The 17,090-nt window shown below is 45.7% G+C and overlaps 1 protein-coding gene across 1 annotated transcript in view; it reads left to right on the forward strand.

The window, feature by feature from the left end:
• bahcc1b (BAH domain and coiled-coil containing 1b) overlaps positions 1-16,864 on the forward strand; it is a 68,138-nt gene extending 51,274 nt beyond the window's left edge. Inside the window, 15 exon segments of the mRNA XM_030077993.1 lie at positions 1,129-1,207; positions 1,362-1,548; positions 1,658-1,837; positions 3,635-3,805; positions 3,945-4,189; positions 4,321-4,389; positions 6,610-6,769; positions 6,999-7,116; positions 8,105-8,180; positions 8,312-8,420; positions 8,511-8,627; positions 8,784-8,921; positions 10,925-12,378; positions 13,870-14,106; positions 14,892-16,864. Of these exon segments, the coding sequence (XP_029933853.1) occupies positions 1,129-1,207; positions 1,362-1,548; positions 1,658-1,837; positions 3,635-3,805; positions 3,945-4,189; positions 4,321-4,389; positions 6,610-6,769; positions 6,999-7,116; positions 8,105-8,180; positions 8,312-8,420; positions 8,511-8,627; positions 8,784-8,921; positions 10,925-12,378; positions 13,870-14,106; positions 14,892-15,101 (3,550 nt within the window). The 3' untranslated portion in view covers positions 15,102-16,864.
• Positions 16,865-17,090: the final 226 nt, after the last annotated feature.

A 17,090-nucleotide genomic window follows, 5' to 3' on the forward strand; every position in this document is an offset into this window, starting at 1 on the left:
AAAAAGCAGAATCACTGAAAAAAAAAAAACTTGATTGACAGCAGAGCTTTTTCTTTTCTTCTCCTTGTTTTTCTTGTTTTTTCTTTGTCTGATGGAAATGATACAGACCAAATCTCCAAGAAATCTCCCCCCTCCATTCCTCTCCTCTCTTCTTTCCTCCTCCTCCTCCTTTCCTTTCCTTTCCTTTCCTTTCCTTTCCTTTCCTTTCCTTTCCTTTCCTCTCCTTTCCTTTCCTCTCCTCTTCACTTCTCTCCTCTCTGGAAGCTCGATGCTGACAGCCAAGCCAGTCCTCTGTGGGAATATAGGATTCACCTGCCTCAGACACCAGCTGCTAACAGTGTGTGTGTGTGTGTGTGTGTGTGTGTGTGTGTCCTGGCAGCCTGTGGTGTGAGAGAGCATGCATACAATAAAGGAAGCACAGAGAGAGAGAGAGAGGGAGAGGGTGAGAGAGCAAGTGAGAGAGAGAGAGAGAGAGAGAGAGAGAGAGAGAGAGCGGACAAGAGAGGAAGGGAGGAGTAGTGTTCAATAGAGGTTAGTGTTTATCGATCCAGCCCTGAAGCTCAGGTCAGCGGACAGACTCCCCTGAGACTGCTTCATCTCTCTCTCTCTCACTATCTCTCTATCCTTCCCCCTGCCCCCCACCCATTGTCTCCCCACTATACACTGCAATATCTCCCACAATCTCCCTCCCTCCCTCCTGCCTCCCTCTCTCTGCTTCGCTCTCTTTTTCGCTCCAGATAATTCTTACCCTTTCATGTGGTGATTCAGCAGAGTTTCATATTCGCACGGCCGCTGAATATTTCAGTGTTTGCCGTCAAGCTGCGCATGCAGTCGCCAGAGCCCGTCTCTTACCTCATCAAAGACATGAGACAGAGAGGAGTGGGAGGAGAGGAGGGCAAGGGAGAGGGAGAGAAAAGAGAGAGGGACAGGATGAACGTATCCGGAGGAGTGAAGTGAAACGAAACGGGACAAGAGCAGAGAGGGGCGAAAGCAGGACAGAATATTATCATTTAGAGAAAATGTAAAGGAAGGGGAGAAATGTGTGATCAGCTTTGTTATCGATTTATTCATAATCCCCTGTTTTTTTCTCGTATCTGAATGCCTTTGCTGTGTTTTTGTGTTTCTCAGGGCGGGGCTTAACCTTTTGGAGGAAAAGGCCAGGAAGAAGATGTCCAACCATGGCTTCAATGGCCTCAGCGCTGCACAGGTTAGTCTCTCTGCCGTCCTTTTTGGGTCATGCAGACACACTGACAACCACTTCCTGCTTTTCCCCAAACATTTCAGTCACTGGAAAGAAATGATTCCATAACAATACATAATTAGCTTATCTGTTTCCCCCTGTGCTCTCTGCCTCCTGTCAGATGAAAGCGCGGTGTAAGCGCAGAGGTCAGCCCAGCACTCTGAGCTCCAGGCTGGCCAGGCGGGTCACCCAGCTGAAGCAGAAGGCAGTGGCCCAGCGCGGTGCACCATCAGCAGGCATGTTGCGCTGCAGAGGGGCCCCTGGGGCCGAAGCAGCCGCCAAGAGTCACTGCAGACAAGGTGGCACAGGTGGGGACAGAGGAATTATGCACACACACATACACACATTATGCACACACACACACACACACACTTATTGTTTCTAACTGATACATCTAAATCAACTGTCCTTTTGCAGCTGACCCATCAGGCCCACAGCAGGACTGGGCGGCCAATCAAACAGTGAGGAGAAAGAGAGGTCGGAAGCCAAAGGTCCTGCTGGGTGTCGACCCGACCACAGCTCACCACAAAGAGTGCCGGACCTCCGAGAAACAGGAGGTCAGAGAGGAGAAGAGTGACAGCGAGAGCTCAGGACACGGTGAGTTTAGGCAAAGGTTTAGTGTGATCTTTGCGGGACTTGCCAGAAATAAAGGTCAGGGAGAGTCCTGTAGGCATATGTCACCTCCAGGTTGACAGCTGTCACAATCTTCCAACCTGACTGAAACACAGTCCAAGCCGAAAGATGGTGATTTATTGGCAATTAACATATAGCATAGCTTTAAGTTATGCAGTGATTAGGATTGCCTAACAAAAATGTTGAACATGTCCTGTGAAACAATTAGCAGATGACAGTTTTGCTTATCAGAGCCAAAGGAAATGACCTAGGACTGTTGCAGGTTTCAGAAGGTGGGACTGAAAAGCCAGTTAACCCGTTGAGCTCAAGTCAAGTGGGATTTTAGGTCAGTGTCACCTCGTTAACAAAGACAAAAAAATGACGCTGAACTAGGTGAAGTGAGCTGACTTCTTTCAGACTCCAGTGTTTTGGAGCAGAGACCAGGACTGAAGGCTTCATCACAATAACTTAAACCTGGAAATCAATTCATACTGGACCATTCATTTTTAATTGTATTGAAAATGAATGGACTGACACCCACACCAGAATGAGACATCTCTCTTTTTTTCTAGCCTGGTTGTTATATATTTAGTCATTATCTGTGCATTGCTAATTCTCCAGCGGACTGTTGTGGTTGCTCAGAGATTTGTAACTCAGCTGCAAAGCCTCTATATGATTAACTAAGTGGAGTGTGCATAGGCAGTGGTAGAGAAGAGTTAAGTCGTGCTGATTTGTCTGATGGTTCAGAAGATATCGACAAGCCTATGAGACCTCGCTCTGTGTGAGTGTGAGCGTGAGTGTGTGTGTGTTTGCGTGTTTTTGTGCCCGTGCACACGTAACGTCTGAGAGTGAGATGTCTGCCGTCATCGAGGCTTCCTCTCACTTCCCAGCTCGTCTGTCACACCGTTAAAACCGTTAACGACTCACCACAGGCATGCGACACGCCCCACCCCACCAACCCCACCCCGGCCCCTTTCCGTAACGTGAGCCCCGCTTTGGCCCCCCTCAGAATGTCACACCCCTGTCCTCCCCTCTCTTCTTCACCTCTCCAACCTTGCAAAAATGCCCCGCTCGGACGCCTGAGCGGAGGAGACGCGGTGACGCTGCTCCCAGCCATCGACTTTTAAACGAACCCTTCACAGGTCAGGAATTACATTAACAAAACCTCAGGAAAATACTTGAAAATACTGGGCTTTTGGCCTCGGTGGCACATAGAAGTAGTGGTGAAGTGTGTGTGTGTGTGTGTGTGTGTGTAGGCATTTGTGTGTGTTTATGTATGTGTGTGTGAGTGAGGGAGAGTGTTGACGAGAACGCCATGTAAGTGACAAGTGTGTCAGAGATGTGTCGACACCCGACACGACCCCCGCAGTCAGCAACACGCAGCTGCCAATAACAGTCTGTGTGTGTGTGTGTGTGTGTGTGTGTGTGTTTGTGCATCTACATTTGGTTCCCTTCGGTGCAGTTAAGGTAGCAGCCAGCAGTATTAGGTACCTATTAAGGCAGGTTTGCTCCTCATCTCTGTGAGAAATCTCTCCGTTTAAAAACCCGTGGAGTGCCACTTGATGAAGCAAGCACCAATCAGTGATGACATTTCTCTACTTTTTCCCCCAGTTGTTGCATTTATGATTATGTAAGTCTAACCCCAGGTTTGTGAACTATGGTTTAAGTGCTAAAGCAGTAGTGAAAGCTTCTTGTCATTCTGACCCGAGCTTTAACTAACAATATTGCCAATTTGTTCACTTGATCACTCTCTGACTGTTTGTATCGACTCTGATCCCACAGAGGAGGAGGAGGAGGGCAGCTACGACAGTGAAGACAGAGCCGGTGACACCAAGATTAGCTCATCCTCTAAAGAAGCTCCTGCAAACCCTGCTGGGATTGTGTCTTTTTCATCACAGTCCTCCAAGCTCCCAGCCAATGAGAAACCCAGGAGTAAGAGACCAGGCCCTCCTGGTGAGATCTTTGTATATATGCAATATTATTTTGGAAATGAATCATATGATCCACAAGGGATCTGTGTTTTTTTTTTTTTTTTCCTCAATGGGAGCCATGATTGTGATTGCAATTTCCACTATGCCCCCTCCCTCCTCAGGCATGGGGAGCATGCCCAGTGCAGATCTGAGGAGAGCCCCTGGGAGGCCGAGCCTTGCTAACACAGAGAGAGGATGCCCAGACCACCAGGGGACTAAAAGAGCGTTGCTGCCCAGCTGGGGTGCTCTGTCAGTGGGCTGCAGCTTCGCTGACGGCAGGGGGAACCGCGGAGCTTTGCCAGAATCAAACAGGACCAGCAAGGAAACCCTGAGGAAGAGCTTGGGAGCCCAGGGCATTCTGGGAAAGGTGAGTACTGCTCTTGTGCTGTATTTTTCTTCATGTACAATATTTTTTTTCACAGTGAGTGATGAGATTTCAGTGGGTTGCTGTTGGTTTGTGGCTGTGCTAACGTATTTCGTATGGTGTGTTTGATGCAGAGGAGGGGCTTCTGGATGGAAACCCAGAAACAGGACGGCTGCAGGGGCCGGAGGAGCCGGAGCAAGCAGGTGAGGACCAGTGATGGGTGGTAACATGAACATCAGAAATATGTCACAGTGGTATCATTACTTCTAGTGTAACAAATTACTACATCAGTTTCAGTAACAATGTTGCAGTACCTGTCAAACACATGGTCACTTTTGTTATAAAACCCTGGTCCCTGGTCCACTGGTCACCAAGAGCATGCCCTGATTTATTTATGCTTTCTTTTCAAATAATGTCCAAAAGAGAGAAAGGAAAAAAAAATGACAGTGAAGTGATGCACTCACATTTATGTCTGAGGGCAGTCAGATATATTTTTTTTACATTTAAGAGTTTGCACTTTAGTATCATTGTGGAAAAAAATCTTTTGTTTTATTGTGAAAATCTTTAGTTACTAAAATGGCCACATTTTTCTTAAAGATTAAGGAAATTTTTAACTGTAATAAAATTAAGTTTAAAAATTATTAAAGGTTATGTTAAATTTAAGGAAATTGGTTTTTAGATCAGCAGGCAGGAACAATCAAGACTGACTAAAAAGTGCAACTGGCGCATCCCTGATCATTAGTTGTTCTCTCACATTAAACAAGCTTCAATTAGAAATGGCAAAAACATGTACTTTTCTCAGGTAGAAGAATTAAGAGTCAAAAATAAGAGTAAAAAGAGGAATTATATTTGATATCAATGATACTTGGTTGCTGTCTGATCCTTAACACAGAAGTAAACAGGTGATGCAGTTGAGTCAATTTGGAGGTGTAACAGAAAAAATTATTTGACAAGTGCACATAATTCCTGCTGTCTTGAAGTACTAAGTCGAATATTAATATTGATTTTGATATACATAACCATGAAAAAACATAACACTGTTTTGTGTAATGAGCCCAACACTGCTCAGGTTTAGTTTGGATGGGAACTGGGAAGGTTAGAAAAGGAGAAAGGTGATTGAGAGAAGGCCACTCTCTTCTGGCTTTCTGCTTGATGTAAATAAGAAGCTGAGAAAGAGGGAGGTGAGGAGGACTTTGGAGAAATTCTCTCTTCTAATTTACTTTCTTCTCGGTAAAGTGAGCCACACCCTTCCAGGAAATATAAAAAATCCCATACAAGGTTGTGATTACCACAGATGTTACTTAACCTTCACTTTTATAACCATAACTCCAGTGTGTTGAACAATTCTGCTTGAGAGATACGGATCATTGGCTGAAAGTCAGTCAATTCATGTAATGTACTGTTTGTTATTGTTAGAAGTGTGTGTTTGCATGTGCATGTGCTGTGTTTATACACCACTGGGGCGTTGTATTTGCATGGCCAGTCGTTGGTAAGAAAACTTCGGTGCCTTTTCATGAGAAAAGCTTCGATGTTGCCGTCAGTCTTTGGGCCGTCATGAGGGAATGTCCAACGACACATAACTCCAAACCAAACACAGAATAAAAAAGATAATCAATGGCCATAACCTTACACACACATTCATGCATGCATGCACACACACACCCACACCAAGGGGAAATAATCATCCGTGCCCTCTGGTGACGAAACTCCTGTCACTAAAATATATGGTCCCCTAAGGTGGAAAACTCCCTGAGATAACACATACACTCACACACACACAGGCACATGCACACTCACTATAACCCTTGCATGCTGGTCTTTGGAAAGCCCAAATACAAGCAGAAACCTGTTGAGCGAGCTGATTTTACAGCTCCATCATCACTCATCAGTCATCATTAGATAGACCAGCCTAAACCGGTCTGGAGATTGGTGTGTGTGTGTGTGTGTGTGTGTGTGTGTGTGTGTCTGCGGGTGAGTCTGAGGGTGAAACTGTAGATTACTCAAAACGCAACAGGGCTTAAGCTCTCGTGTTGGCAGGCATCTGCCCTGCTAAAGTGTCCTTGAGCAAGACACTGACATTCAAAAACAAAATATTTCTTCAGGGATCAATAAAGTATCACATTACACCGAGACTGGCTGCCTGTCATCACTCTCCCAGTGCACGGAAACTGATCAGCCTCAACTCTCATCTCCACATCAGTCAAAGGAGAGTGGAAGCTGCTTAGTCCAGTCAGCTGAAAAGACGCCGTTTAGCGTTAAATACACCAGACAGATACAAGGATACAAGGAAGTTTATTGGTCATTATACAACAGGTTGTATTATGAAATTAAAATGTGGTTCCCTCTTGACTGATTAATGATGACGACATAATGCCATATCCTGCTTTTTGACCCAGTGATGTCATATCCTGTTTCCTGTCCAGGCCAAGGGCCACGCGGTGAGCCGGCTGCTGGAGAGTTTTGCCGCTGACGACGGGTTTTGCTTGGATGAGGAAAGCAGCTTCTCCGAGGGGGAGGAGGAGGAGGACGAGGAGGAGGAGGAGGTGATCCATCTCCCTCCCAACATGCCTAGCAGAATTCCAGGTGGGCATAGTGACGCACTTTTTATAATCACATACATGTTTTAAAGGCACACTGGACCCGTTTAACAATACACACACCTCTCTTTTTTGTGTTTCTGTGTCTGTTTCTTGACTTTGCAGAACAATTATGTAACACACTTTTAAATTGTATATATCTCACCCTCCGTCCCCTCCATGCTCCACACCTCCACTCGTCTCTACCTGTCTAACCCTCTCTCCCTCCTCCCCAGCTCTGCCTAACTGTGTGCTGAGTAAGGAGATGCTGGTAGATGGACTGAAGATCCTGATCTCTAAGGAGGACGAGCTGCTGTACGCCGCCTGTGTCCAAACTCTGGACCTGCCTGACATGTAAGACTCCACTCCACCGCTGGCTCCCCACAAACCGATAACGATGCTAAATACTGAGAGATGTGCAAAACAAAATAAGAGAAAACTAGCTTAGCACCCGTTTCATTGTTTGCCAGCTGTGAGCATCTTGGCAAACAAAATCCAGACTATTGCAAATCCAAGACAGCCAGCAACTGCGAAAAAATACAGCTGCTCATAGCAAAACTGAATACACACACAAACAAAAGCACCCAAAACAACAGACACCATGTGTTCAAATTTTGAAAAGTGGCCTGAAAATACAGTGAAAAATAAATAAAATCATGAATAATAGCATGCTACTACAACTTAATAACTAACGTTGTTGTTAATATACAGTTAGTGACATTACTTCTTCAACTAAAGATTGAACAAACATTATGCAAAACCTAAATCAAATTTGATGCTGTAAAAAGACACAATGTACCTTATCAGGAAACCAGGGAACATGAAATTATTTTTTTAATAGCAGTGAAATGGTTCCACAGGCAAGTCTAATTTTAGAGAAATGTGAAATGAAAAAAAGCAACCTTTTAACACAACTGCACTGAGAAGCAGCAGGAGTTGTAACTCAGCTGAAAAAGCCTGTCCTGTACAGGTGACTACCACCGTCGTTTCAGACATGATCAGCCCAATAAGGACTTGAATGAAAATCCTACAGTCTTACAGTAAAATCAGCACAGCCTTGCTCCTAAGTTCCTTATAAGAATGTACAGTAATTTTCCCCCTCTGGTTTGGGCGCAGCATCAACCAGCTGGAGCAGGTTGAGATTAACTACCTTGCACAAAGATACTTTGGCAGTATTGGCCACATGGGGGATCAAACCCAGCCCTGTGACTGTGGGACGAGCTCACTAACCACCAGGCCCTCCTGCTGAACCATTTCAAATAATATTCCATTTCCCACTTCTGATGTAATTTCATTATTTCCATGAATTCATTATTCTTGTCTTTCTCACGCCTCCTCCCAGATTCAGCGTTGTGATTGAGGGGGAACGAGGGAATCGCCCCAGGATCTACTCACTGGAGCAACTGCTTCAGGAGGCGGTGAGTTTCAGCCACCAAGCACTGTAACGTTTATTGCATGTTGCACAGCTGTGTGGTGGGTTGTTAGGTGCCAGGTGGCACTAATTGAAATTCCACATCCATTTCACTGGGCTTTGTGTGTGTGTTGCCAGGTGCTAGATGTGCGGCCCCAGACGGAGGCCATCTTGACCGCTGGGACACGAGTGTGCGCCTACTGGAGCGAGCGCTCTCGCTGCCTCTACCCGGGATATGTCCACCGAGGTGAGGGACAACAAATCCCACTTAGAGCCTCCTGCGATATAAATAAGTAGACATCAACTTAACGCCATCACTCCTGTGCATTTGCTTTAGGAGGTCCAGGTGATGATGAGAAGGATGGAAGCGTGATGGTGGAGTTTGATGACGGAGACAGAGGGAGAATCTCCCTCGCCAACATCAGACTTCTGCCCCCAGGATACCAGGTCCACTGTGAGTAGTGTTTCATGAAGAGGAAGGAGAGGAAGGGAGGAAGTGAGGGAAAAAGAAAGAAAGAAAAAGAAAGGAAGAAAGATAGAAAGGACAGTAAAAAAATAAAAATAAAAAAAAATTACAAGAACCCCAAATTAAAGAACCCATTTCTGTCAGGTGCGGAACCTTCTCCAGCCCTTTTGATCTCTCCCGGTCGCCGTGGTCGCCGTAGCTCCACCCAGGAGAAGAAAGACATGCCCATGGAGAAATCAGCCAATGGGGAGTCAGCAGGGAAGCCCCAGGAGAAAAGACCAGGTGAAGGATAGGAACACGACACCCAATTTCACATCTCAAACCAAAAGAGTTTTCCATCTGTCCATGTGGTAGTTGTTGTTTTTTTACATTAACAGTTATACAGGCTTCAGTTCCTAATGTGTGACAGGCATTCGCTGTGAACACATGCAGCATTTTTTTTTTTTTTCCTCAGCTGCCACCACCTTTTTAGGCGTGAAAAGAGTGCTGGTATTTGTGCCGATTTAAAAAAAAAAAAAAAAAAAAAAAAAATCTGTATCTTATGTCATCGTGGTTGCTCGGCTGATTAAAAAACACCATCAGTGTCACTGGCTGTTTTTTCTGAGAAGCTGAACTTGCCTCACAGGGCAGGCATCTATAGGATCCAACATAAATATATAATGTGATGCTGGTGACCTGAGAAAACCCTCTTTCACTCAGCAGGTGAATATCTCTCAGACACAGACCTTTTTCTCCGCAGCCATTTTGACATGAAATAGCGGGGTAAACACAGGTGTTACTGATGCCAGTGATGTAACAGAGCCAATCCATGAGCAGCAGCAGGACATCTGGCTCGCATTTACCTAAAGGGAACTGAACTTGAATTGATGTCACGACTAACACCTGTGTTTACTCTACTATTTCATGCCAAAATGGCTGCTGTGAAAAAAAGTCTATTGTGGGATGAGCATTATTGAGAATTACTGGTCTAACCAGTTAACAGCCACACACACACACACACACACACACAAACACAGTGTCATCCTTTCAGCCCACAGTAACATCCCTAAACAAGGAACAAGGCCTCATTTAGAGAACTTCATTTTTCCAACTGTCACTGTCAACGAGTTATCAAATGCCTCCCAGTCACAGAAGAGCGCATGATGAATGGAGGTACAGAAACCACAAGACTCATTAATTAAAAAGCCATTCCAGTTTCCATTTTGTAAATGTGCTACACGGCATACTTTACATTACTACTGACTATTTAAATTTTTCTTACACTCTAGACAGTAATCCATTTACATTCATTTCATTATCACACAAAAATCAGCTTACAGACACTTGAAACTTGCTTAAGATGGGTAATCTGTCACGCTGAACATCTTACCTTAATTTGTTTACATCAAAGTTTCTCAATAGTTTTGCACACTGGTTTGAAAGTCTGCAGGTGCATTTATGTGCTGGGTGTAAGCTCCATTATCTGGGGCTCCCCAGTCAGAAAAACGTAACTTCCCCTTTGATAGCAGCGTTATGAAAGAAGCTGCTAAATTCAGATCATCGTCTTCATGACATTTTAATTTGTTCACCTGTTGGCTTCCAGGTTTGATTTTCTGATTAAACAGCATGCAAACGTTAACACTGCTCTGCAGCCAAACTCAGATGTCCTTGATGTTGGAGATTCCAGGCGTTACATGAACACACCACAAGACCTTTCAAATCAATGCCTGCACTGATAAAGTGACTTTGACAAGAATTAATTAGGTCAGGTTGTTCGGCGTGATGAATTATCCTAAGCAAGTTTCAAGTCCCTACAAGTTGATTTTCGTAACATAACGAAAAGCATGGAAACAAATGCCTGCCTGGGAGCTACCAAAATGCACTAAAAAATGTAAACAAGAATGGTATGCTTTGGAAACTGGTGGGTAGTAATGTAAAGTATGTAGTGCATGGGCTGGAACATGAATAAAAAGTGGAGTTGTCCCCTATCGCTTTCCCTCTGTGTGACCACATTAATCATTATTTTATGAAGTGTCACTGGTGTGCTTTGCGTAGTTAAGCAACATTCACGTAACTCACCACTAACTCACAATGACAATGAGCCTGGAGGGGGAGACGGCTCCGCCAGGTTTGTTGTTATTTGAATGAGTAATGGATATGTTGAAATGTACCTGGCTAGGTGAAGATTGGTGAGAGATATTTAGTTCCTCAAAAGCTCTTAGTGTCACAATTAATTTCAGTCAACTCTCAGGACCTGTCAGTTCTTATTGATTATAGCTCCTCTCTGTCGCCGGCTCCTTTTTCAGTTGGCAGACCGAAGAAAATCCACTCAGTGCCTAAGACCGCCACCATACCAACGTCGGCATCAGACACTGTCACCAAAGGCAGCTCTTCCTCGTTGAGCTGGTCTGCTCCCAGGAAGAGGCCGCCGGTGGACTTCTTCCTCTTCAATGGGACGTCCCGTAAGACACAGCGGAGGATTCGAGACATGAATGTGTTCCATCGACCCGCCTCCCACCCTCTTGCGCCCCCGCCCCCCACCAAAGGCATCTTCAGCTCCCCATTCGAAGTTGACTCCTTCAGCAGCATCGCCAATGGTTATGCCGCCTTCGGAGGCAGTGGCAACTCAGGAGCCAGGCGGCCAGTTACCGCGGTAAATTCTCTGGGTCTGCGGGACTCTTCCTCCTCCTCCTCCTCTGCCTGCTCCTCTGCTGTCGCCATGGCAGCGGCTCCTGGGAACAGGAAGCCGTTGAGCGAGCGCGACAGGAAGCAGTTCCTGGTGAAGCTCGACCATGAAGGAGTAACATCTCCCAAAACAAAGAACAGCAAAGCCCTGCTTCGAATTGGGGGGGGCGGAGGGAGAGCAGGCAAGGGCCTTGCCTCCACAGGAGCGCCACTGAGGTACATCCACCCCGCCCTGCTGGTGAAGGACGGCAAGAAGGGAGGAGGGGAGAGAGAGAGCAGTGGGGTGAGGTCTGATGCTCTTTTAAAGGGCGCTCCACCTCTGAGAAAGGACCTTCTGTCATCTGGCCTTGGGGTCCAAGGTGGGGATTATAATTTGGACTACCACAGCGACTGTCCCAGCTCCTACTCTGAGCTGGATGAAGACGACGATGATGATGGTCAAGATGCCGTAGCACGTAGAAGAGCTGCAGCAGTCACGTCGCTTCGCGGCGGGCGTTTCCTCTCTCGTCTCTCCGTCTGCTCCTCGTCATCCTCGTCTTCCTCCTCCTCCTCCGGCTCCCTGTCCTCATCATCCCTCTGCTCCTCGGACAACGACTCCTCCTACTCCTCTGATGAAGAGTCCTCATCTGTGCTGCTGCGCCGCGCGCTGCTCCAGCAGGACAAACACAAACACAGGCAGAACATGACCTCTGACCTCCTCAACTCCGACCCTACCACGTCCAGCTCCTCTCCCTCTGCCTCAGCCCCGGCTCACAGCTACGTGGCCAAAGCCGCCATGGCCGTCTCGGGGTCAAAGGTGAGGCCTGAGAGGACTGAAGACAGGAAGGAGTACATGTCGAAGGGAAGTATCGTGGCGAACAGCAGCACGGCCAAAGCCCAGATCAAGAGGAAAGAAGGAGTTCCTAACAGCCACCCTCCGAGCCAGAGGAGTCCCGTGAGCCAGCAGATGAAGCCGTCGCCCAAAGACACATCGTCAGCTAAGAGACAGAGGATGTCTTCATCAGACGCTCTGCCCAACATGGCCCCCCTGCTGCCGGGACGCCAGCTCTGGAGGTGGTCTGGCAACCCCACACAGGTAAGACCACAAAGACACTTTCTGTTTTGTTGTTCTCTTTGAATTTCTTTGCTGTTTGTTTTTATTGTTCCCTCACTGTGACTGAAGACGTTTCCATGTGTGACTGACTACAGTTTAGTCAGCATGGTTTGTCTGTCTCAAACTCAGCACTGCCACTTTTTCCAAAGCTGCTTTCACCACAATTAGCAAACAGCATTTCACAATTTTGTCATATCTGCCCATAAACTGGCCACAAAGTCCCACATGAAGGATTAATGGCTACCGGGGTGCCGCCAGGGATTTTGGGCCCCATGAAAAAAAAATCTTATTGGGCCCTTGTATAGCCGGCCAATAGGCAAACCTTTTTATTTCAGGCCTTTCGAGGGCCCCCTCCCCTATTGTGGCCCTGGGTAATCAGTCCTGCTTTTCCCCCCCACTACGACGTCCCTGATGGCTACTCATTCTACATAAAATGTGTTCTGTACATAATGAATATATTTTGGCAAGCACTGAATATAATAATTGCAGCATTAAATAGATATCTGACCAACAGAAAATGATTGGGAAGAAGAAGAGGCTTTATTTTGTCTTGTTGCTATGTTCTTACAAACTTGACTAAAACAAAATAGTGATTCAAGACATAATGCAGTACCTATTCCGAATACATATGCTACATACAAAACGTAACTTTTATTTCCTTGAAACAATAATGTGTTCTGATTACAGAAAATCAAAATATTACTTGTAGGAAAACTTTTCAAGAGAAGTGTGAAACTCAAAAGGCCATTTCAATAATGGATCACGTTCTCATAAAATGTAGTTCAGAAGAAAAGTTTTTGTATGTACACCTGAAATGAATTCCCAGAACTTTGTGATATTTCACTTTTTCTTTTTACTCTCTCTCTCTTTTCTCTTATCTATACCTCCATACCTCAAAAACAGTGAAGCAAGTTTAAAGAAAGCAGACTACATTGCTGAGTTTACATTTCGGATTAGGTAACTGGCAACTATGAGCAAATATATATTTTAAAGTAACCTACCAAACCCAGAGGAGATGTGCTCATCACTCTCAGTTCATGCTATTTTTTTTTTTTTTTTTTTTTTGGCTTGGGGCTATAGAGACACAAATCCAAACCTGCTAAACTGGTTTTAATAAAATAAAAGCTGTGAATCGTAACCGCCTAATTTCAATGGCAAACCTGTGTGCAAACCTATGGAAAAGTATTGCTCAGGTTCTTGATGAAAATCTCCATCATACAGAGGCCTGAAGGTAGAACACGACACGCAAATGGCTTCGTTAAAATGATTGTAAGCACAGTATCATCAAGGATCTGCAGAGTAAATCTGTGTATTGACAATACTTTGATAACAGGGTAACACACTGGAATAAGGTCATTGTAAAGTGTCACTATTAAGACAATTCATAAATAATCTCTGACACTGTGAAACAGACACTCACATTGAATAAAGGGTCTGAAAGTGCTGTATTTATTCCATCTCTTCCCCCAACAGAGGAGAGGTCTGAAGGGTAAAGCCCGCAAGCTCTTCTACAAGGCCATCGTTCGGGGCAAAGAGACGGTCCGCGTGGGGGACTGTGCCGTGTTCCTGTCCCCCGGCCGGCCCCAGCTGCCCTACGTGGGCAGAGTGGAGAGCCTGTGGGAGTCGTGGAGCTCCAGCATGGTGGTCAGGGTCAAGTGGTTTTACCACCCGGAGGAGACACGGCTGGGGAAGCGGCACCGCGACGGCAAGGTAAAGGCCAGGGAACGCCGGCTGAATTTCTAAAACGGGAATGTTTGAAGGTTGCTGTGGTCCTTTAAAGGCAGTGACGGGAAAACAAATCCTAAGTAAAAGCCTCAAAACAATAATGGAGAAATATTACCGTCAAAGTAAAATTTCTGAAAGCAAAAGTTTACTTTTGTAAAAGTATGCGCATCGTAAAAGTATTAGCAGTAAATGTGTTTTAGTATCAAAAGCAGCGATTGTGAAGAATGGTCCCTTTCACAGAGATAATTTATGACCACATTAACCTATTTAAATGTTTCAGGTAGGTCGGGTTGCAGTGGTCTGCCTACTTCATATACATCATATTTTATGACCTTATTGTATGTTTTGCAAGTAAAACCTGTTCTGCAACTAACTGCAGCTGTCAGGTGTATGGAGCAGAGTAAAAAGCACCGCACTGACAGGGGGTCTTTGGGAAGTGTGCTGCACAAACACCACAGCAGTGAGTAATAAAAAGACATTGCCTATATTAAAAAAACACACACACATTTGGGGCGCCCCAGTGCCTCTCCACATGTTAAGGCTGAGTCCTGATTGCAGCGTCCTGGGTTTGAATCCGACCTCAGGCCATGTGCTGCCTCCTGTCTGTTACTCTCTGCTGTGACTGTCAAATAAAGCAGAAAGGCCAAAAAAAAAATCTTAAAGCATGTTAATACACCGACTGTCAAAACACAAATTCTTAAGTATGGTTGTCAGATCGACACATTATGCTGTTTTGTCAACTGATTGTACTTTTCTTGTCTCTCACCCAGAATGCCTTGTACCAGTCAAGCCACGAGGATGAGAACGACGTCCAGACCATCTCCCATCGCTGCCAGGTGGTCAGCAGGGCCGAATACGAGCACCTGATTCGTCAACGAAAGCCCGGCAGCGTCGCTAACAACCTCTTCTACCTGGCCGGAACCTACGAGCCAACCACCGGCCAGCTGGTCAGCGCAGAGGGCGTGGCTATCGTATCCTAGCAACAACAGCAGCCGTAATGGAAGAGAAAAATGAACAAAGCCTCCAGCATGGCTGCTCTGCTCTCTCTGCGGAGCTGACCTCGTCCGGGACGTCCAGAATGGACCAAGAGATAGACGGAAACGCGACAGAGTTTCGCTCTGCTCATCGATCTGTCCCTTGTAAGAGAAGGAGCTCGCCCAGTCGGAAAAAGCCAAGACGGGTACCGGTGGTTGGCGGAGTCTGGTTTGGTCTGGTGCGGGGAAAGTCTGACTTTTGGCTGATTTTGACCTCCAATCAGGCTCGGACTGGAGCTTCTCATCATGGCGAGAGTTTGTAGCCTTCCCTCCTGGGGGTGGGGAAATCGTGGAAATATCTCTTTGTGCCGTTGCAACAAGACAACAACAATGACACAACAAGGAACCAAGGACATGAGCACTTTGGAGCGCGGTGAGGACGTGCTACGAAGACGGATGCCGTGCTCGGCTTTCGAAGACAAAGACTGATTGAACCCGGCGCTCTTTCAAGCAGACAGCAGAGTCTGTGGGAGAGAGGCAGAGGGACTGTATGGTAAACCACACTGGTTTGGATGGTTTTAATGGTCTTATACTGGTCGCCATAGTTTGACAATGACAGCAGGATTGAGAGATCCCCAACAGGACCAAAAACACTGTAGTTCGAACTTGTGTGTGTGTGTGTGTGTGTGTGTGTGTGCGAGTGTTTGTTTTTGCGAAGAGGCTGCGATGACTCCGTTTGGTATTTGACGAGCTCAAAGTAAATAGTGCTTTAGCGCATGTGTGTGTATGTGTGTATGTGTGTGTGTGTGCGTTGGTGTGCACGTGCGCCTGTGCATTGTGTACTCACCGGCTGCGAGCCTCAACCACGTCACAAAACACCCTCAGTGTTTTTAACGCTCTAAAGAGAAACTCCTCTGAATAGTAATCTGTCCAATAATCCTACAGTTTCAGTCCGTGTGGCTGAAAGACAAAAAAATAAATGAATTTTCTCCAGTCAAGCCATACACGTCAATACCTCTCTCGTATCCTCCTATTCAGGTGCATACAAATGTACAGTTAGTTGGATTCTTTATTTTAACCGTGTGCATGGGTGCGTGTCTGCGCTTGTACAGCATAATGTATAAAATAGACATTGTAAATAGTATACATATATATTTGTTCTTTTTTTGCAGAGACTATTGATTTTTTAGGTGTGTGAGAGTGTGTATATATGTGTGTATGTGTGTGTGTGTGTGTGTGTGTGAGGGGGCGGGGTTCTGACTGAGGGAGGAGGCGGGGTTTAGTTCCCTTCCCTCTCCGTGCACTGAATAGAATCAGAGGTGGGGATTGGTCGATTATTTGGGGTCAAACTGTACAAATGTTATGAAATTTGAGGGTGAGCTCGCTGCTTCAGGCGAGGGATGAACGTTTCAATGGGTCGGGGGAAAGGGTGTTTTTATACGGAAATCAAAAAGGCTCTTTTTAAATGTATGTCCAAAACCATTGTCGGTCTTTTTTTTTGTACTTTGTTGGGTTTATGATGTGCATTTCCTGTGGGGTTTTCAAATCTCTCTCTCTCTTTTTTTTTTTTTAAAAATACTGGAAAAGAAACTGAGTTTCTGCTGTTCTCTAATCCTTAAAGAATCTAGTTCTTGTTTATCTATTTTAGCCTGTATTCCTATAAAATGTAGATATTTATCTGGCCTCAAACAAAAAAAAAAAAAAAAAGAAAAACATACCAAAGCACCTCCGAGTTTACGCTTCGCAGCATTTGAAGAATGCAATATAATGAAAAAGACAAAAGATGTTCAATCAAATCTGAATCCGGGACCCCTGCAATCACCAAGGTATTTGAAGTAGAGTTCCTCTCGTCGTCTGCCTGAGTTCACCCAGCGTTGCTATGACAGCCTCGCAGAAACGTTGCAGCAACATTGTCTGCACGCTGCCCGGCTGATGCACTTGAGGTCTCTATGGCAACCAGAATGGCATCACGTGACTGTGAAGGACAATCAGAGC

The sequence above is a fragment of the Myripristis murdjan genome, chromosome 19 (assembly GCF_902150065.1).
Source record: "Myripristis murdjan chromosome 19, fMyrMur1.1, whole genome shotgun sequence".
In the NCBI taxonomy this organism is placed as follows: domain Eukaryota; kingdom Metazoa; phylum Chordata; class Actinopteri; order Holocentriformes; family Holocentridae; genus Myripristis; species Myripristis murdjan.